Source organism: Gorilla gorilla, chromosome 5 (assembly GCF_029281585.2).
Source record: "Gorilla gorilla gorilla isolate KB3781 chromosome 5, NHGRI_mGorGor1-v2.1_pri, whole genome shotgun sequence".
Lineage (NCBI taxonomy): Eukaryota > Metazoa > Chordata > Mammalia > Primates > Hominidae > Gorilla > Gorilla gorilla.
Genome location: NC_073229.2, coordinates 20,759,083 through 20,780,916, shown reverse-complemented (window position 1 = coordinate 20,780,916; position 21,834 = coordinate 20,759,083). Strand labels below are relative to the sequence as shown.

At 49.8% G+C, this 21,834-nt stretch overlaps 2 protein-coding genes across 10 annotated transcripts in view; one reads left to right on the top strand and one right to left on the bottom strand.

Annotated features, from left to right (window-relative positions):
* Window positions 1-10,229: 10,229 nt before the first annotated feature.
* On the top strand, window positions 10,230-14,187 carry TUBB2A (tubulin beta 2A class IIa). Its single transcript, XM_031012540.3, has 4 exons — window positions 10,230-10,430; window positions 11,703-11,811; window positions 12,120-12,230; window positions 12,930-14,187. The coding sequence occupies exons 1-4, from the start codon at window positions 10,374-10,376 to the stop codon at window positions 13,988-13,990; spliced, it is 1,338 nt and encodes a 445-aa protein (XP_030868400.1). The 5' UTR covers window positions 10,230-10,373; the 3' UTR covers window positions 13,991-14,187.
* Window positions 14,188-14,195: 8 nt separating this feature from the next.
* Window positions 14,196-21,834, bottom strand: part of BPHL (biphenyl hydrolase like) — a 33,476-nt gene continuing 25,837 nt past the window's right edge. For 6 of the 9 annotated variants that reach the window (XM_055390930.2, XM_004043196.5, XM_055390925.2 and 3 more), the window contains one exon: window positions 14,196-15,365. In XM_055390930.2, coding sequence (XP_055246905.1) covers window positions 15,278-15,365 — 88 coding nt within the window. In that variant the 3' untranslated portion in view covers window positions 14,196-15,277. The remainder of the gene's footprint in view (window positions 15,366-21,834) is intronic. The other 3 variants (XM_055390929.2, XM_031012542.3, XM_055390931.2) reach the window with 2 other exon arrangements.

Sequence of the window (21,834 nt, the reverse complement as noted above, 5' to 3'; positions counted from 1 at the left end):
CCCTGCGCGATTAAACACCAAGGGAAGACTGTCTTCCCAAGTCTGTGACTGGCGCTGGAGTTTTGGGTTCACGGATAAAACGCGTCTCCTTTGTCTCTACCAGAAAAGGAAAGGAACTGAAATTCAGAGAAGGGAGAGATTGAAGTGTGGCGCCAAGATTGAAAGGAGAAGGAGGTTAAGAGATAGTGAGAGAGGCTGGAGAAGAGAGTAAAGAGAGGCCGCTTACTTGATTTACAATTGGTGAGATGTTCCTTGGGCTGGTTGGTCTGAGGACCTGAGGTCGTAGGTGGATCTTTCTCATGGAGCAAAGAGCAGGAGGACAAGGGATTGATCTCCTAAGGGAGGTCCCCCAATCTGAGTCACGGCACCAAAATTTCACTCGCATCCGTGTGAAGAGACCACCAAACAGGCTTTGTGTGAGCAACAAGGCTGTTTATTTCACCTGGGTGCAGACGGGCTGAGTCCAAAAAGAGGGTCAGCAAAGGGAGATACGGGTGGGGCTGTTTTATAAGATTTGGGTAGGTAAAGGAAAATTATAGTAAAGGGAGGGGGTTGTTCTCTGGCTGGCAGGGGTGGGGGTCACAAGGTGCTCAGTAGGGGAGCTTTTGAGCCAGGATGAGCCAGGAGAAGGAATTTCACAGGATAATGTCATCAGTTAAGGCAGTAACAGGCCATTTTCACTTCTTTTGTGGTGGAATGTCATCAGTTAAGGCAGGAACGGGCCATCTGGATGTGTATGTGCAGGTCACAGGGGATATGATGGCTTAGCTTGGGCTCACAGGCCTGACACCCAGGAGGCAGAGGTTGCAGTGAGTCGAGATCAAGCCATTGCACTCCAGCCTGGGCAACAAGAGTGAAACTGCAGCTTAAAAAAAAAAAAAAAAAAAAGTCCTTAGAGTACAGAATTTAAGGCGGTGGAGCCTGCTTGCCCAAAATGGTGGGAGGATAATGAGAGGTATAAAAGAACTCTAAATCAAAGAAAATGACCAAGGTGAGTCTCAATCATTTTAGAGGTTTATTTTGCCAAGGTTGAAGACGCACTCAGGTTTATTTTGCCAAGATTGAAGACGCGCTCGGGGGGAATAAAGAACACAAAACCATGGGAACATCTGTGATCTGCTCTTTTTCCAAAAAGGGTCTGGAGATGTCAATATTTAATGGAGAAAGAGTGGCAGTGGGGGAAAGAGGAAAGAAAAAATGGGCGGGTAGATAAAAGGAGAGCAGTTGCATTCTTTTGAGACTTTGATCAGCTTTCACTGAATGCACATTTTACATGTGAAAGGAGGAGGTAGAAGGCCAGTCCATTATGCATTTGTCTCAGTGACTCTGCAGTTTTACATTAGATAAAGTAATCACAGGGTACAGGAAGCAGCCAAACATGCATTTGTCTCTAGTGAGTGGAGGGAGGATCTAGTCCTGTCTTTGTCCTTTACCTATGAAGATGAGCTGTGAATTTACATTGTCAGGGTGAAATTCAACAGAACTGTTATAGGCTAAAGATCTAGGGACCTACAAGGAATTTCCTCATGGGCAAATCATGTGGAAGGTCCCCTAGGGAGGGTTGTGGCCTTCTATCTTTGTAGCTATCTACTTAGGAACAAAAGGAAGGCAGTCTTTGCATGACTCAGTTCCCAAGCTTTTCCCTTTGACTTAATGAGTTTGGGGCCCTGAGATTTTTATTTTCCTTTCACAGAACAAAAAGGAGATGTAACCACCCTTACAATGTCACTGAGGACTAGTTCTTGATCGGTAAGCTAAATTTACAACTGCAGGTAGCTACAGTGGAAATTTCTGTCTCAGGCTGGGCTCAGAGTAGCAGCAACCTAGGTTTTTCTGAGTCAGCCCTGCAGGGCAGAGGTCTCCTTGTAACCCACCTCTGACATATACATCCTAGCTTCTTCGTCCTGCTTCCCCAACGAGGCCTTTCAGCCAGATCTGAGATTGTGACACAGATTCTGATTCTTGCATTAATCTCTGGTCATTTTTAGTAGCTCGTTTGTTGACTCAGCTCCAGAGCCGCTCAGCCTCTGTCCTCACTCCCTCTTCCCATACTTAGCCTGGGCTTTCCCCACCATGGATGGCCTCAGCCTATGCTGTTTTCAGCTTCATTTCTCCAAGGTCACTGTGATATTGTGAAGTATATGTTCAACCTCGTTTTTTGGCATACAACTCCTAAAATCCTTAAAATCTCCAAAGTGATGTCTTTTTTATGCTAATGAGTCAGCTGGTAGCTGGCAGCCCCTAGGTAGCTTCAGGATGGGGGTGGTCACTGGAAAGAACAAGGCATGATTAGAGGGTTGGGACTTTCAGCCCCATCCCCTAACCTCCCTGGAGAGGAGAGGGCCTGAAGGTTAAGTTGATCACCAGTGGCCAATGATTTAATTAATCAGGCCTACAAAATGAAGCCTCCATAAAAAACTAACCCAAAAGGACCGGGTTTGGAGACCTTCAGGTAACTGAACATATAGAGGCTACTGGGGGTGGGGCATGTCCTGGGAGGGCATGGACCCCTTGCCCATACCTCACTCTAGGCACCTCTTCATCTGTAACCTTTGTAATATCCTTTATAATAAACTGGGAAATGTAAGTAAGCATTTCCCTGAGTTCTGTGAGCTGCTCTGGCAAATTAATTGAACCCAAGGAGGAGACCCTGGAATCCCGGATTTATGGCCAGTTGGTCAGAGGCACAGGTAAGACAGCCTGGCACTTGCAGTTGGCATCTGAAGGTGGTGGGGAGAGCCTGGGGGACTGAGCCCTCAGCCTGTGGGATCTGACATTATCTGCTGGTAGATGGTGTCAGAATGGAATGGAAGTTGAGGACACCCAGCTGGTGTCTATGGCAGAATTGATTTCCTGCTTGGTGTATGGGGAAACACCCCTACACGTTGGGTCACAGAAGTCTTCTGTGTTGGCTTTTGTGCTGTGAGAACAGAGGAAAAACAATTTGTGTTTTTTCACTCACAGAGTCAGTATTGGCTTCTCAATGAGATCCATAATGCCTCATTAATTACAAAACTATCCAACCTTAAATGGCATCTGTACATTATGTCAGTATACAAGTATTCATGAGTTAACAAATTTTGAATTTTGAAAGACCAAGTACATAGAAATATCCAGTTGCACATTGCCTCTCTATCTTATCATGCACCCTAACTCTCCCGTCTTCCCCTAACCCATGTACAACAACCAAGCTGCTCTTGGCCTGTGAGCCCCCTGAGGGCCAGCGAGGGGAATAACTGCCCACAACCCCTGACCACATACCCGAGTTCCTCCCAAGGGAACTGGGCACCCAAGAAGCACCTCCCCTTCCCCTTTCCACATTCGCTGCTCTGTTAAATCGCCCTCACAGGGTGTTTCTCCTGCATATTTGTCTCCATCTTCCTTAATCTCCTTCTTTCTTTCAGTTATTAAAACAATTCTGGGCGGGCACAGTGGCTCACACCTGTAATCCCAGCACTTTGGAAGGCCGAGGCAGGCAGGTCACTTGAGGTCAGGAGTTCAAGACCAGCCTGGCCAACATGGTGAAACCCTGTCTCTACTAAAGATACAAAAATTAGCCGGGCGTGGTGGCGGGCGCCTATAGTCCCAGCTAGTTGGGAGGCTGGAGCAGGAGAATAGCTTGAACCTGGGAGGTGGAGGTTGCAATGAGCTGAGATCGAGCCATTGTACCAGCCTGGGGGTCACAGTGAGACTTGGTCTCAAAAAAAAATTCTACTCATTTCTTGACAACCAGAAAATGATACTAAAAGTGGGTGATGAATGGAGCCAGCTCGAGCTCTGGAGGTCACTGGCACTCTTTTGGAGGAACTGTCCCATATCATATTAAATATGTTTCATGTTCTATTTTAACTTTTTACATTAAGCATAATTTATACATTACAATATAAAATTTGAGTTGTCTTTGACTAATTGACATGATATATTCTGTAGACATTTAAATAAACATTCATTTTACTATTGCAATTTTCCTTTTATTTTGGAGTCATCACTCCCCCTATACCCCTCACATCCTAATCCTGATCTCAAACGTTTTCTTAGGTCTGGAAAACTAATTAGCACTGTGCTTGTGGTGACTACTGGTAAAACTGACCATGCCGGGCAAACTTTAGGTAGTGGAAGTAACAAATGTTCTTCCTAATTGAGAAGAGATATAGAACATATACATTGGCAGCACTACATTAGCAGCCAGCCATTGGTGGCATTTCATTAACACTAGCAACAAAATGTGGGGGCATCAAAAAGTAAATTTAACAAAATTAGCCCACCCCCTATTCAAATGTTCCCTATTGTTATTTTTGTACGACAGGGCTGTTAGGCGGAGACGGAGGTTGCAGTGAGCCCAAATTGCGCCACTGCACTCCAGCCTGGGTGACAGACCAAGACTCCATCTCAAAAAAAAAAAAAAAAGTACTTCGATATTCTCTTATAGCTACAAAAAACAAAAGGCACGTCCTATTTTGAGCGCATTTCCCGCCTAATATTTCATGAATCTGTGGGGTTGGTTATTGCTCCCGCTGCAAAGGCCGTCCCATCTTGAGACAGAGGCTCAGGCCTTGCCGGCGACGGGCAGGGACGGGCGGTGGCGGCCTCCAGGGGGAACCCGGGTCTTAGGGCGGGGCGGGGCGGGGCGGGCAGGGCCTCCGGGGGGCACAGCCCCGCCCTCCCTCTGCGCCGCGGCCCCTGGACCCCGGTGTCTCTCCCGCCCGCAGGAGGCCCCGCCCCGCCGCGCCGCGCTCTCACGGCGGGGAGGGGGCGAAGCTCAGCCTTTCCCGAACTACCGTTTGCCCAGAGCGTGAAACGGAGCTGGTCGGGCGCCCCGGCGCTCCGGACGGAAGGAGAAGGCAGCGTGGCGGCCCCACCCCGAGTCCCTGGCAGCCCAGACCTGGCGAAGGGTGAAGAAGCCTGGCTCCAGAACTAGGTGGTCAGGGGGTCAGGTAGTAGGAAGCCACGGAGCCGGCTCTCCCGGGTGCCTCGCGCCTCCCGGCGCCGCCCAGCGCCCTCTGCCCTGGAAGGTGCAGTGGGGCCCTGGACCTGCAGACTCGACGTCTGGGTGGGGGCAAGAGTGTTCCGATGGCGCCTCGGCTCGCGCTTAGAGATCCTGCGCTCGCTCACTCTGCAGCGCCAGCCCCGGGATTAGGGGAGAGGAGTGTAGTGCGGAGCTGTATACAGAAGAGCGTGCGGCCAGCGGAGACCGCAGTCTCGCCGCATGGGAGCCTCGCAAGTGGCTCTGGAGTTGAGTCCTGATTCCAGAAGAGCTCCAGGGAGGGAGGGGAAGGAGGGAGAAAAAAAGGGAGGGAGGGAGGGAGTGGGGGGAGGACGGGATTAACCAGTTATAATAGCTAATATTTATATAACACTGTGGGGCAGGTGGTATTTTAAGTGCTTTCACATATTCATTCAGTCTTTATCACAACCCCAGGAAGCAGGTACTATTATTACTGTCACTTTACAGATGAGGCAACTAAGGCAGAGAGAGGTTAAGTAACTTGCCGAGGTCACACAGCTAAGAAGTGACAGTGAGGATTTGCACCCAGTCCATCAACTCTAGGCCCTGTGCTCTTCAACAGTCAGGGAACGCGGCAGGAGGGCACTGAGTCCTCTAAACGGCCTTAGTCATGGGAAGCAGAGATGAGTTTGCTCTGTAGATAATTCGGTATGCTCTGGACACCTCAGATTATGGGGAGAATGACAGTTGGGAGTAGGTTACATATTTTTGAGAATTTGTGAGATTATGTCTAAGTCATAGCAGAAGAAGATATAGTATTTCTTCATTCTTAATGTTGAAGGCAAAAAAAAAAAAAGTTATAAAGGAACAAAAACACCTAAACAGCCCATGAATAGGAAAAACAAAAAGGAATATAATACATCAAGCATTTAAAAAAATCTCGAGAACAGTGGATACACTTGTGCTCTTTAGTACTTTCTAAGTGTTTCTAATTTTATAATCAGGAAATATGTATATAAGATATATGTATATATAATTGCTGTGTACATTGTATGTATTTAAAAAAACCTTGGGGGGTTATAGCTTCATGAGAATTTGACATCAAGAATAACATCTTTGAGACCAGCCTGGCCAACATGGTGAAACCCTGCCTCTACTACAAATACAAAAATTAATCAGGCATGGTGGTGCACGCCTGTAATCCCAGGTACTCGGGAGGCTGAAGCAGGAGGATCGCTTGAGCCTGGGAAGCAGAGGTTGCAATGAGCCAAGATCATGCCACTGCACTCCAGCCTAGTCGAGACTCCGTTTCAAAAAAAAACAAAAAATGACATCTTCAGTTTTGAAAGGCCCCAGATCGACACTTGTAATATGAATGTCACATTCTGGGGCATGGCCCATTCCAGAAAGTGGCTAAAAATCTTCTATATATTTACTCTGTATTATTATAGTCATCTGATGCAAAAAAAAAAAATTGTAAACTTTGGTGGGGTTGATATTTTAAAATTAAATTTAATTGGAGTTCAGACTTTTATTTTAGGTAACCTTTTGAAAAGGTTACATCCCCTTAAATGCTTTGAACAAAATTCTTCCATCTTCATAAAGAGATGCTTTTATTTAAAAAATAGCAGACGGGCTGCACTGGATGAGTTTCATGGGAAAGAGAAGTTGGAGCGGAGAGTGTGGCTAGTTCTCTGAGGGCACAAACAGGATGCAAGACTGTACCATACAAATTTAGACAATTGTATTGCTGGGATGGGCCTTGGGTTTTCATCATTCTGCAGAGGAAACTAGTGTTTTTGAAGTTCCAGGACTCTCTTACTTGGACCAACTAAATCTATTTCAACCAGATCATGGCTGTCACCCTCAGAGATGGCATCAGTGAACAGTAACGATATCATCATAACACCACATATTCACAGGGTACTTTTCACTAGAACATTCTCACCAGGACCCTTCTTGTTGGGCCCTCTGAAGCAGCAGGCGGGAAGGGCAGGCAAAAGGGTAAGAGCTTATGTCCTTTTGTAAAAGACAGATGTGGCTCAGCCTCCTACCTGGAACACATTCTCTAGTCTGAATTTTGTCATTACACCTGCCCTTCCCCGCCCCCCGCCCCTCACCCCGCCAATGATGCCTTCAGGGTAGGGGTGGCTCAGACACTGCGAGTGGCATCCTGTCTAAAGCAGGAAGTGACTTGAGGCTGGAGGAGGTTGGTCCTCTTCCCCTTCCCCATACCCGGCCCACCCAACAGCCGGTGGAGCTGCTCCTCTTTAGACACTGAAAAATACATGAAAGGGGAGAGATTGCTCCTTAAAAACCTATTCTAGGGAAGGGGACAATTAGCAGGCTCTATTTCCTCCTGTTATCTGCATCGGTGCTGTACAAGGTCGAGTTGCTTAGTGACAGCGAGGTGGGGTTGGGGATATCTACACTTCCCGCGAGGGAGGGGAGAGCAGGAACTCACAGCCTCAGATGAGTCACCTTAGGCAGGGCAGGCATTATTTAAAACTCCGCGTGTGAGTTTCTCTGATTATATACTAACACACATCACGGGCGGCACCGCGGGACGAGCGCGTCAGAGAGAAGTAGGCTGGGCGTGAGCTGCCAGGCAGGAGAAGGCCGACTTGGGCAGAACATTCACTGCCAGCGATCCAGAGCAGACAATCGGGTACCTGGCCCGCGCCCGTGAACACTGCCATGGATTTATTTTCTGTGCGCTCACTAATGTCCAGTTCACGCACAGTGCCTCCCAGCTTCCCAACGTAAGAAAAACCCATTTCCATTCTTCCGATATGGCGAGAGAAGCTCAGAGAGGTGCAGTGACTTGCTGGAGGACTGAGCTAGGAACAGCAGAGTGGGCACATGCTCCACAGGCCGGGAAACGCCCAGCTGCTAGGGGTCCCCGTGTCCCCAGTGCTGTCCCTTTCAGGTCTCATCCTCTGCTCCTATTTGGCCTCAGATTTCACGCTGAATTAAAACACAAAGGCCAAGAAGCAATTATCTCTGGAAAAATCTTTTCAGAACTGTGTAATGAGTGAAGGTACCCCAAGGAGAGCCATTCTCTGGAGAGGTTCTGGAAGGCTCCGGCTGTGGTGAAGAGCCAAGATGTGAGAGTTGGGGTGGGGGTGGGGAGAAGGTGGAGGTCAAGCCCTGGGTACCTGGGAGTAGCATCTGAGGGACAGGCTGTCCACTGGGGGCCCAGCAGCAGGGAGAGGGGAGAGAGGAGGAGAAATTCTAGGAAATCTGTCCCCACCCTGAGAAGAGGCACTAGGCACCTGCCTACCTACATCTGGGAGGATGCTGGGCGCTTTCTAAAGCTGGGGTGATTAAGACCTAACTTGGCCTAAGAGGCTACTCACAGACATCTGGCTTTAGTTTCCACCTCCGATACAGACCAACTATTGAGGTGGCAGGTAGGGTGCACATTAGGAATGACAGCATCATCTTGGGTTTTTTTTGTTGTTGTTGTTGTTTTATTGAGACGCAGTCTGGCTCTGTCGCCCAGGCTGGAGTGCAGTGGCGCCATCTCGGCTCACTGCAAGCTCCGCCTCCCGGGTTCACGCCATTCTCCTGCCTCAGCCTCCCGAGTAGCTGGGACTATAGGTGCCTGCCACCACGCCCGGCTAATTTTTTTGTATTTTTAGTAGAGACGGGGTTTCACCATGTTAGCCAGGATGGTCTCGATCTCCTGACCTCGTGATCCACCCGCCTAAGCCTCCCAAAGTGCTGGGATTACAGGCGTGAGCCACCAAGCCCGGCCCATCACCTTGGGTTTTACCAAGGCATTTTTACTCCATAAACTCAATCTGCTTTCATATATGGCTTCTCATCTCCTACCACAAAGCCAGCTCCAAGGCACCTGTAATTATCATCATTATATAGTTGGAATGTGCTGGGAACCAAAGCCAGCCCCCAGGCCCCTGTTACCTAGTCCACCGTGCAGGGCCATCTTTGTGAATAATTAAGTCAGGTCCTTACCACAGCCCACCCAAGCCTTTAAAACTCACCTGGGCTTTTTATTTATACAAAGACTTTAGATTCCTTCCCTTCCTAGCTTTGTGGCTGGTCAGGTCTTTCAACTTCGCTTTCTGAGCTATGAAATTGGGGTAGTAGTAATGCTTACCACAAGCCGGTGGTAGTCAACAAAAATATGCATAAGTGAGCAGCAAACGGAAACCAAGTATGTAATTTTACATTTTCTAATTTCAAAACAAGTCATTTAACACAATGTATCCAAAACACTGTTATTTTGATAGACCATCAATATTTAAGAATCAGTAATGAAATATTTCACATTATTTTAACTTACTGAGCCCATAAAATCCAGTGTGTACTTCACACTTAACAGCCCATCTCAGTTCAGATTACCTACGTTTCAATGCTCAGCAGCCACCGTGCCTAGGGTCTCCCGAACTGGACAGCCTAGCTCCGACAGCTTCTGTGAGGATCAGGCGACCTAAGGGGTGTAAGGGGCAGGGCCATCAGCTGACACATCAACGTGGCAGATATATTCCTCCTGTCTTTCCTCTCTGACACACACACACACACACACACCCACACACACACACACACACCCGCAGAATTTTCCACATTTAAAAGGCCTTTACAAGGACGCAGGAGCCCAAAGCGGACATGTGACAAATCCAGCCCTTTTCTAGCCCCCCCAACCCCCGCCCCCGACCAAGCCATCTTCCTCCCCTGTAGGGGCGAAAGGCCGCCCACCCCGCCATCCTGGCATTCCTTTCAGGCAGCTGCCCGTCGGCTCCCCGGGGCCCCCCACTCCTCTCCACGCTGCCCACCCCACCCCCACAAACGGCGTCCAGGACCCTGCCCAGGATGCGGGAAACCTTTGCCACCCGCTGGAGAGCCCACTGCAAATGGGTCTTCAATTTCCGGCTCCCTACTCCAAAGGGTACTCGACGCCTCTTCCCGTCCCTAGGAGGCGAGGACCCGGATCCGAGGCAGCCCCTCCCCCTGGTTCCGGGGCCCCCGGTCCCCAGCCCCCCTCGGGGGTCCAGAGTGGGCGGGTCGGGGTGGGGATTGCGGCGTGAGCGGAGGACCCAGCGCCAGGGGTCGCCCGTGCCCGTGGATCGGGCAGGGGGCTGCGGCTGGGCCCGAGGCCCGGGCACCGCACTCACCGCCGGACCGCGGGGCCGGCCGCCCACCCTAGACCCAGCGGCAGCAGCAATAGGGCGAGCGCCCCCACACCTCGCACCGCGCCCCGGCTCCCCCTCGCGGTGCCGCAGTCCCAGCCGCACCGCCCCCGCGGCCGCAGCCCCGCCCGTCATGACGTCACCGGGCAGGGCGGGTCCCCGGTTATAAAAGACTGAGCTGGGGGGGCGGCGGCAGGTCTCCGCGCAGCCCAGCCCGCCGGTCCACGCCGCGCACCGCTCCGAGGGCCAGCGCCACCCGCTCCGCAGCCGGCACCATGCGCGAGATCGTGCACATCCAGGCGGGCCAGTGCGGCAACCAGATCGGCGCCAAGGTGGGCTCACCGCCACGGAGGGGCCCGGGGTTGGGACCGAGGGTGCGGGCTGGGGCCGGGGCGGGGGCTGGAGGCCGCGGCGGCCCCGGGCTGGCCGGGTGGCACATTCCGCGGCGAGGCCGCCGGGCGGGGTCCGGGAGGCTGCATGACCCGCCAGGATGCCCGCAGCGCCGCAGCTGTGTGTGCGTTTAATCGGGGCCCTTTCGATTTCCCTGGGACACAGCCCTTCTGCGGGACGCGGTTGGCATTCCCCTGGGTGTATTTGTCTCAGAAACTTGGGTCGGGGCTACGGTCATATTGATTGCGCTAGCTTCATGTGAATTTAATTTGTATATTTTTCTCTACGGTTTGAATGAAAACATGCAGTGTCACTGGACTGGCAGATGTAACAGAGGCTTCCCTTTGGGTCGTACAGGCGAGGGTGTTAGATAAATTCCCTTGCTCGGGCACTGTCTTGACATGATGACATACAACGCGATAGTCTTGCTGCCAGTCCCCGAGGCGGCAGGTGACTGCGCTGGGTGGGGGCTGCAATTACCGACCGCTGTGTGGGAGGCAGCAGCGGGTCTGGTGCATGGGTGGGGGCGGGCGCCAGTACAAGGACGTGGTCTCTTTGAGAACCGCCATGTTGCCCACCCAGCCTCCCCGCCCCCCCCCCACCCCCGCCGCAAATTCACAATGGAGCCAGCGCCCTCACGATGGCCAGCTCCTTCCACTGCCGCCCAGGTGCCCTCCCAGGCTCCTGCTGCCCTTCGCCCAGTCCCTCCGGTGGTCAGTGCCAGCATGTAGATCGGTGGCTTAAACCTGCACTGTTGCAGGAGTGCCTGGGATCTGTGCCAAGAGAGCTTGATCCCTGGAGGCAGCCACAGAGTGGGTCCCCCTGTCCTTGGTCCTGCCACGACCCATCAATCATCCCGGATGCAGTGGCATTCAGCCCTGCCTGGGGTGACACAGCCTCCCTGTACCCCTTCTCCACTTCTCTACTCTCCCCACCCTCTCCCTAGAAGGGCATCTGCTGTGTCCCCTCCTCCTCCAGGGCCCCTCCCAGCCTTTCAGTCTATCCCCATAATATGGCCGATGCTCTGCGGATTTTCAAGCCCCTCAGCAGCGGCTGCTGCAGGAAATAGGGGGTGCAGCTCTTTGCTCTCTGTCTAGCACTTACTAACTGTCTGACCACAAATGCCCCTGTTCCAAGGACATGGGAGGAGGACAAGGCCATCCTTAGTGACATTCAGGATGCAGAGCCATGGTGTGGTTCTTTTTTCATTTCAGTTTTGGGAGGTAATCAGCGATGAGCATGGGATCGACCCCACAGGCAGTTACCATGGAGACAGTGACTTGCAGCTGGAGAGAATCAACGTGTACTACAATGAGGCTGCTGGTGAGTATCAGGATGTGTGTGCCCAGGAATCCTTGCTTTCCATGATGTGGGAGATGAAACGTCCCAGGAACATGCACGTGACAAAGGCATGCTTCTTGCATATTCATTTCAAATGCCAACTGCTGGAAAAACATGTTTTATGGTTTCCTAAGATTCCTGCCTGTTTGCCACGGCTAAGCACACTCAGGACCTCCTTTTTCTTAAAAGCAGAAAATCTCCTATTCTCCTTTTGTCTCAGATGCTGGAATTGAATGCTGCTGTGAGTCCCTCCCCAAGCACAGGCCTGAGTCAGTTCTTATTTCCTGCAGGTAACAAATATGTACCTCGGGCCATCCTGGTGGATCTGGAGCCTGGCACCATGGACTCCGTCAGGTCTGGACCCTTCGGCCAGATCTTCAGACCAGACAACTTCGTGTTCGGTATGTAGTCATGATCACTGGGAACTGGCCAAATGACACACCTTCTTCCTAACAGGCCTGTGAAGCACAGTTCTTAGTGTTCAGTGCCAAGGTGACACTGTGTCCACGGCAGCCCTGAGTCCTGGCCTAGCTCCATGCAGTCCATGGGCGGTCATGGCTCACAGATCAACGCCAGCCTGCAGAGGGCTGCTGCAGCCCTCCCATTGCAGAGCAGCCTCAGACTGGAAGGAAGAAAGAGCAAGGAAAAGCTTCAAGCCAGGCTTCATAGGCTATAGGCAACTTGAAAGGACTTCAAAGAGCCAGGGGCCAAAAGCACAGGTTATGACCAGAGCTAGACAGATGCTGAGGCCAACTTCTCTCCTGGTCACACTGCCTTCACCTTGCCTGTTTAATTGTACTTGAGTATAAAGAGAATGCCTGTTATAAATGTATGTATTTCAGAACCAATTAAGTTTTCTAACCCTATCCTCTTCCTCAATCAATAGCCTCAGATGAGCTAAACTTACTTCTTACTTTATTATGATCCCCAGTGTTTTTGAGGTCACTGACAGAAAAATATTTCTTCAGGTAAAAGAAGAGTATTCAAAAGAGAAGAATCTGCCAGTCTAAGACCAGTCCTACCTTCTCCTCCATAGTCAAAATGACAGATTTTGAAATTCCTTATGTTTTAGTGTCTAATGTTCACTTTCCCTCTGGCAGGCCAGAGCGGAGCCGGGAATAACTGGGCCAAGGGCCACTACACAGAGGGAGCCGAGCTGGTCGACTCGGTCCTGGATGTGGTGAGGAAGGAGTCAGAGAGCTGTGACTGTCTCCAGGGCTTCCAGCTGACCCACTCTCTGGGGGGCGGCACGGGGTCCGGGATGGGCACCCTGCTCATCAGCAAGATCCGGGAAGAGTACCCAGACCGCATCATGAACACCTTCAGCGTCATGCCCTCACCCAAGGTGTCAGACACGGTGGTGGAGCCCTACAACGCCACCCTCTCTGTCCACCAGCTGGTGGAAAACACAGATGAAACCTACTCCATTGATAACGAGGCCCTGTATGACATCTGCTTCCGCACCCTGAAGCTGACCACCCCCACCTACGGGGACCTCAACCACCTGGTGTCGGCCACCATGAGCGGGGTCACCACCTGCCTGCGCTTCCCGGGCCAGCTGAACGCAGACCTGCGCAAGCTGGCGGTGAACATGGTGCCCTTCCCTCGCCTGCACTTCTTCATGCCCGGCTTCGCGCCCCTGACCAGCCGGGGCAGCCAGCAGTACCGGGCGCTCACGGTGCCCGAGCTCACCCAGCAGATGTTCGACTCCAAGAACATGATGGCCGCCTGCGACCCGCGCCACGGCCGCTACCTGACGGTGGCTGCCATCTTCCGGGGCCGCATGTCCATGAAGGAGGTGGACGAGCAGATGCTCAACGTGCAGAACAAGAACAGCAGCTACTTCGTGGAGTGGATCCCCAACAACGTGAAGACGGCCGTGTGCGACATCCCGCCCCGCGGCCTGAAGATGTCGGCCACCTTCATCGGCAACAGCACGGCCATCCAGGAGCTGTTCAAGCGCATCTCCGAGCAGTTCACGGCCATGTTCCGGCGCAAGGCCTTCCTGCACTGGTACACGGGCGAGGGCATGGACGAGATGGAGTTCACCGAGGCCGAGAGCAACATGAACGACCTGGTGTCTGAGTACCAGCAGTACCAGGACGCCACGGCCGACGAACAAGGGGAGTTCGAGGAGGAGGAGGGTGAGGACGAGGCTTAAAAACTTCTCAGATCAATCGTGCATCCTTAGTGAACTTCTGTTGTCCTCAAGCATGGTCTTTCTACTTGTAAACTATGGTGCTCAGTTTTGCCTCTGTTAGAAATTCACACTGTTGATGTAATGATGTGGAACTCCTCTAAAAATTACAGTATTGTCTGTGAAGGTATCTATACTAATAAAAAAGCATGTGTAGAAAACCTTGTGGTCTGTGTTCTCACTTCAAATAATTTTTATTCTTTCTCTAAATGCTTAAGTATAAAGTTTCAAGGTTTAACTTGTTACTGTTTTTATTGTGGTAATCAAAGTTTAATTTTAATAGCAATGTAGGTTTTCTGCTTTAGTGTTTTAATTAATAACATTCCTGTCCTTTTAGTACAGTGATGAAAATACATATTTTGTTCACCTTTACTGGCCCAAAGTATTCATCTCTCAAAAGTGAACCAGGAGAGGGATATGGGGTAAAGCAAACCTGCCTCTATCTGCTGCTGTTCTGGACATCCTCTGATCTTAGAATTGAGGACCTCGGGCACGGACTCTCCCTACTTCTCTTTGAATATGATAGATAAACACAAATAAAAACACAAGTGAAGCTTGAACCTCTCAGATAAAAGGTACAGTATAAATTCAAGATGTCTTAAAATCTCCAACATTAATACTACACATTCTCCACCTAAAATTTATTTGAAAATAAATTATGGCAGGAATTCACCTGTTAAGACAATGGTATAACTTGTCACAACTTCATCTTAGAAAATCGGATTTAATTTTCATAGCTATTGAAGTTAGAGGCTTTATTCCTTTTTTATTTTTTTTTTATGTTTTTATTTTTTTTTTAAGACAAGGTCTTACTCTGTTGCCCAGGTTGGAGTGCAGTGATGCAACTACAGCTCGCTGCAGCTTTGAATTGGGCTCAAGTGATCCTCCCACCTCAGCTTCCTGAGCAGCTGGGACCACAGATGTGTGCCACTTCGCCTGGCTAATTTTGAAAAACTTTTTTTTGTAGAGCCGGAGTCTCCCTATATTGCACAAGCTGGTCTTGAACTCCTGGGCTCAGGCAATTCTCCCACCTCAGCCTCCCAAAGTGCTGAGATTATAGCTGTGAGCCACTGTGCCCAGCCTGAAGCTAGAGGCTGTTTTCAATATGTCATTATTCTCATTTGGTTAGGATAAGATTGAAGGGAGGGGTAGAAAGTTTCAAAGGCGGAGAGTTTCAAAGGCATCATGTTAACAGGCAGCAACACGATCAAGCCCCACACGAAGGAACCACCAAGACTCGAGTGTGCATTCTCATTGTAGGAAGTCTTCTGCTAACTTGTTGAATTCATCTGCAAAACGCAAATGCAGGTTGTGTTTGCCTTCTGGCATCAAATGCAGCCTAAAAAAGGAATTAAAAACACTTTGGGTCAATGGCCCACCACTTAAGAACAAACCCCTCACTCTCCCCAACATTTCACAAACATCTAAAGTGAAAAATTAACACATTTCCTCCATGACCACTATCGAGGAGAAAAACGTAACCCATCAATCTTCTAAGAATGTAGTCAGACACGTGAAACTCTTGGAGTTTATGACTACCCTTGAGGTTGACTATAAGGCAATGACTTAACAGTAGCAGACACACATTATATTTGGAACTGAATCAAGTAACAAATGGTTTGACTGGAAAACGGACTGAGAGTGGGGGAGGTGATTTGGTGGTTACTCTAGAAAAATCCATTTTAATGAAGCTGATTTTAAGAGAGAAGGTTGGTAAGAAGATAAAAATAAGAAATGTTCAGAATGCACTGGGATGGGGCAGGTGAGTTTCTTGGGGTGTTGATGTAGTGGGCAAGTGCAAAGCAGAATTCACAGCCACCCCCAGCCTGCTGCTCAAGGTTCCAAATCACCCTTCCATTTTTGGATTACTGAACAAATACATCTGAATACAAGCCGCCAGACAAATGGCTGTGAGGGTGGTGAGCCCACGCCAGCAGCCCTGTGCTCCAGGAGCCGCTGCTGCAGCTGTCACGGCTCAGCATTGTGGCAAACACACTGTCCTTGTAAGGCTTCTTCCTTTCAACAGGATTGTGATCAAATGGGACAGGTTTACAGTTTCCTGAATAAATGCAGCCTTCTCTTTGTTCTACATTTGACTTATTAGCTACAAAAGTATAGAAACAGTAAAAGTGGTAAAGCTTCTAGGATGAAAGCCTAAGTTCAAGCCACTTTGTCTACAATGATAATTAGACATTAAAAGGACAATATTAGGGCAGAATGCGTTATCATGTTCCCTAATTTTTTGACTTTCAATACTGGGGGGCTGACAGCTCAGAACCTCAGTAGGTGCGAGGGAGGAACTGTGGGGCAGGGAGCTGTGCTTGGAAGATGCTGGGCCTCTTCCAACTCAGCCACCACATTGGGGGTGGGAATGGGGTACCAAGAGAATCAACTTGAAAGGAAGACATATTGTTGGGACCTTTCCGAGGGCCTTGGAACATTAGTAATGCTATTACTAACAACCACGACATCCTAAATTCAACTTTAACACTATTCAGAAAAGAAGGATGAGTTGCACCCACCCCAGAGATAGGATCCCAGTTGCCTACACAAGGAACAGGGTTTGCGGGGACACTCAAGGCCTTTGTTTTCAGGAAACAGGAAAGAACGAATTGCCAAGGATGCTGCGAGGTCATAGAAGGTCACGTATAGGCTAAATTGCATCCCCTAATCTGCACTAAGCTGGACTGGGAGGCAGGGAATCCCCAGCCTGCCACATGTGAAGTCTTCCTCTGTAGACAGTCCAGCCTATCTGGCTATGATTTGTTGGTTTCCCATAAGGAAGGAAGGAGAACCTCGCTGTGAATCCTTTCTTTTTAGCCGTTCAGCACTGTCTGCACTCTTCCTAATCTCTAGATCTTGGGGAAATAAAAATGAGGTTCCCTTCATTAAAATATGGGAGACCTGCTCTGAATGCTGGATGGATGAATGGATGAATAGACAGATGGACAGACAGACAGAAGAGAGTATGAAGACAACTCTTCTCCTTGATATCTTTTAAGGGTCATTTCAAGCTCCTTAGCAGCCCTTGCCTCCTTTAGGTCTGACACAGGTTTCACTGCACAGAAACTCTGTTGTGTGTTCCTCTTTGGAAACAGGACCACAATAGATGGGCATGAATATTAGCTGTCAAGGCAAGACATGAGCTCTAGATTCTCACCCAAGTAACAAAAAGATCTAATCACATGCTCTGTGGGGAGCACTTTTCAAACAATAACATTCTCCGAAAAATTAGTAGGAAACTCCCAACTGCTAAGCACATGGCTCAGTTGGAAATGAAGGGGCCTCAGAGGATGAACACGAGTTCCTCTGCCAGGGCAGGCTCCTCACTGCATGTGGCACCTTCAGAAAGAGACATGGTTCCAGATAGTCCAAGGAGCTAGAAGCTGTCTAACCCCAAGGTAAATGTATGGGTCACTTTAGCTCTGTTGATACAGCTCTTTTAGGTCAAAATGGCATAGGTGAGATGCTGGCCTCACGATGCTACCTTTCCTGCCCCGCCTGGAGCCCTTTTCATCTTTAGCTGAACTTTCATCTGTAACTCAGGGAGTTACAGACAGTAACAAGGCCACAAGTAACCTGCTGTGGCGTGCCTTCACCTTGGATCAATGTAACAAAACTTGATCTATGAATCCATGAAGTGGTCAGTGAGTCTGTAATCCGCAGAGTGCCAGTACGTACTTTTGTGTTTAGTGGAACCCAAAGCAGGCCGCTGGATCTTTGCACAGGATCTCTTCCAGCGTGAAACTGGGCAGCAACATGGCATATCACTTCTTCAGGCATTCCTTCTGACGCCATCCAAACCTGGTTGCCAATAGCCCCTTTTTATTCAGAAACTAAATATTTTCCTTTTTCATTCTGCTTCTTCTAGAAAGCCCCACCTAAGAAAAAGGTACTAGACTGGGCACGGTGGCTCACGCCTGTAATCCCAGCATTTTGGGAGGCCGAGGCAGGTGGATCACTTGAGGTCAGGGGTTCGAGACCAGCCTGGTCAACATGGTGAAACTCCATCTCTACTAAAAACACAAAAATTAGCCGGCGTGGTGGTGCGCACCTATAATCCCAGCTACTCGGGAGGCTGAGGCAGAATCACTTGAACCCGGTAGGCGGAGGTTGCAGTGAGCCGAGATCCCACCACTGCACTCCAGCCCGGGCAATAGAGCAAGGCTCTATCTCACAACAAACAAACAAACAAAAAGGTAATGGTCAAACCACAAGCTCCTTGCTGCTGATGAAGCTGGGGGCTGCCCTGGCTGGCCAGGCTCTCCTTTGGTTAGGGCTGACCAGGCATTTGGGGATGGTGGGGGCGACAGCTCACTGAGCAGCTCCATTTCTCAAAAGCAACCATGTCTCAAGCATTAGACACAAGCATTAGAAGCAAAACTGCCCCGGAGGCTACTTTCTGGGCAGTGTGGCGGCTTGAAGTGGGCTGCTAGAGGACCCTCGGGCTGCTGGGTTGGTGCTTTTAAGTGGTGTGTGGAGGACAAAGCCTTTCCAAATCTGCTGTGACTGTGGGGACCTAGTCGGGCCCTGGACTGCAGGAAAGCTTTCTTCCTGTGACAGTTGGATGTAAACTGGAGGCATCATCGTGGGAGGAAAACACTGGCTTTACGGGGCCAGGACAGTTTTGTCTAACCAGCACAGAGTCCATACTGACAGGCTACATCCATCTCCCTGAGTCACAATTCCTCATCTGGAAAATGCGGACAGTAATAGAATCTACCCCACAGAATCATTCTGAGGATGAATGAGATAGTAGATTCAACGTATGCAGCATAGGGTCTTCGGGTACGTGGTAAGCTTAATAAATGTCTGCTGTTACTTTATTAGTATATTTGTATTGCACTTTACAATGTGCAGAATTCCTGAAGGTGTTAATCTGTGCAGCATATTAAACAATGACTGACTCAGGAGAGCACAATTAATCTACATTTGTTGGCTAACACAACACCTCCAACTGGAGGTTTCTTCTCTTAAGAGAGGTTTTAATATAATCTTGCATGTAAGATTTGTCTGGAAAGGTTCAGACCACACTGTTTTTCAAATATTAATACAAAAGACTCAACTTGATAAGCACTGGCTAATTCTGTGTGCAGTAAATCCTGTAACGAGCCCACAAGCAGCGTGTGGAGCTGATGGTTTTCCCTTCCACCTGAGCAGCAGCTGGGAGGAGCTGAAAGCAGCACCTGGCAAGAGGAGGGCTGGGATGCCAGTGGTGGGGAACTGTCACCTGGGGCAGTAGCAGAGGAGCTGGCAAACCACTGCGTCCAGGCTGGAGGCAGTCCAGAACAGAAGCTGCAGCCCTGGCTGCCTGCAGCGTCTACCTCCCCACCAGAACCTGGCTTCACTTTTCTATGGAGCTGAAAATGAACCATTATCACTGGTGTGAATCTTTTCCACCTAAGCCAATTCATTTCACTCCACCTAGTGGTAAGGCTCCCACTGGCCTGCCTGGGAGGACTAGGGCCATCTTACCACTGGTGGCCAGACCCAAACAGCCAAGGAAGCTGCAGAAAGAGGCCCTTCCTTCCCTTCCGTGGTCCAGACAGAGGAGAGTAACTAGCCCACTGCACAGACATCCCAGGCCTGATCCCTCGCTGCCAGCCTGCCAGCACACCCTCTGGTGAACCCAACACAAGGCCCAGACCTCTGTAGAGATGGCATCCATCAGCCCTTCACCCTGTGACTGTACACTTTGTGTCAACTTGACTGGGCTACAGGGTGCCCAGATATTTGGTCAAACATTATTTCTGAGTGTGTTCATGAGGGTGTTTCTGGATGGGTTAGTATTTGAATCCATTGACTGAATAAAGGCAGAGGCCCTCCCCAGTGTGGTGGGTCTTGTCCAATCTGCTAAAAGCCTGAGTAGAACAAGAAGGCTGAGAACAGGGAATTCCTTGGCCTTCAGTCTGCGATGTTGGCTTTTTCCTACCTTTGGACTCAGGCTGCAACATTGGCTCTTCCTGGGTCTCAAGCCTCCTGGCTTTCACACTAGAACCACACCATCTCCTCTCCTGGCTGTCAGGCCTTCAGACTTAGACTGGAATCACACCTTTAGCTCTCCTGGGTCTCCAGCTGGCCAACTCACTCTGCAGACCTTGGGACCTGCCAGCTTCCATACTCCATGAACCAATTCCCTACAATGAGTCTCTTTTTTCTACCTATATATACATACACACATATACGTCTTGTTGGTTCTTTTTTTTTGGAGAACCCAAATATGCCCATATACCTACACTAATAATGGTGTTGTCTTAGCTATTCAGGAGGCTGAGGCGGGAGCATCCTTTGAGGTAAGGAGGTTGAGGCTGCCAGGAGCTATGATCGGGCCACTGCACTCCAGCCTGGGCAACAGAGCGAGACCTTCTCTTAAAAAATTTAAAAATAACACAAATAATAATGGTGCTGAAAGTTGGAACAGATGGCAACTTGCCTGACCTAATTTCAAGCTATGCCCCAATGTCCTCTGGTGACCCTATTCACCTGTATCCATGCCAGCATTCCATCCTCAAAAGTGGCAGCTACTGTCTGTTGAGTATTTTTTATTTATTTATTTATTTTTGAGATGGGGTCTCATTCCTACACCCAGGCTGGAGCGCTGTGGCATGATCATGGCTCACTGCAGCCTCCACCTCCTAGGCTCTGGTGATTCTGCTACCTCAGCCTCCTGAGTAGCTGGGACTACAGGTGCATACCACCATACCTGGCTAATTTCTTGCTTTTTGTAGAGACGAGGTTTCAGCATGTTGCCCAGGCTGGGTGTGTTAAGTCTTAAATTTAAGTCCAAATGTACAAATACCTCCTCATTCATTCCTCAAAAACTATCTTGAGATGATAGGTATTGTCATGCTCATTTCACACAAGAGGTAACAGTAGTACAGAAATATTACATCCAGCACATGGTGACCAAAGGAGCACTCCAACCCGAACCAGCACTCGCCCAAACCAGCACTCCGACCCAAACCAGCACTCCGACCCAAACCAGCACTCCAACCGGAACCAGCACTCCAACCCAAACCAGCACTCCAACCGAGGTCTGTCTGAGTCCCCTGCTGGTGCTCTTAACCCCTCTCCCTCCCCTTTAGTTGACACGAACTTAAGATGCCAACTCTGTGCCACATGGACTTTCCCACCGGGTCTGGCCCTCAGGCCTGGGCTCAGAACATGCGGCTGGTCCTGCACTGGTGACCCCAGCCCATCCACAGAGACATGGCCCTCTGTGCACCTCTCGCTCTCCCTCTCTCTCTTTCAACATGCACTGAGCATGTTCAGATGCTCTAGACCACATCCTGGGATAGGCGGTGGAGTGTTCAACATGGGAAGAATTGCATTCATGTTAGCAGCTGTTAGAGATATGAATAAAGAGGCTGGGTGCAGTGGCTCACACCTGTAATCCTGGCACTTTGGGAGGCCAAGGCAGGAGGATTGCTTGAGCCCAGGAGTCCAAGACCAGCCTGGACAACATGGCAAGGCCCTATCTCTACAAAAAATACATACACAAAAAATTAGCTAGGTGTGGTGGTACGTGCCTATATCTGAGCTACTTGGGAGGCTGAGGTGGGAGGATCACTTGAGTCCAGGAGTTCAAGGCTGCAATAAGCTGTGATCACACCACTGCACTCCAGCCTGGATGACAGTGCAAGCCCTGTCTCTTAAAAAAAAAAAAAAAAAAGAAGAAGAAGGCCAAGTGCAGTGGCTTATGCCTGTAATCCCAGCACTTTGGGAGGCCGAGGTGGGTGCATCACGAGGTCAGGAGATTGAGACCATCCTGGCTAACGCCGTGAAACCCCGTCTCCACTAAAAATACA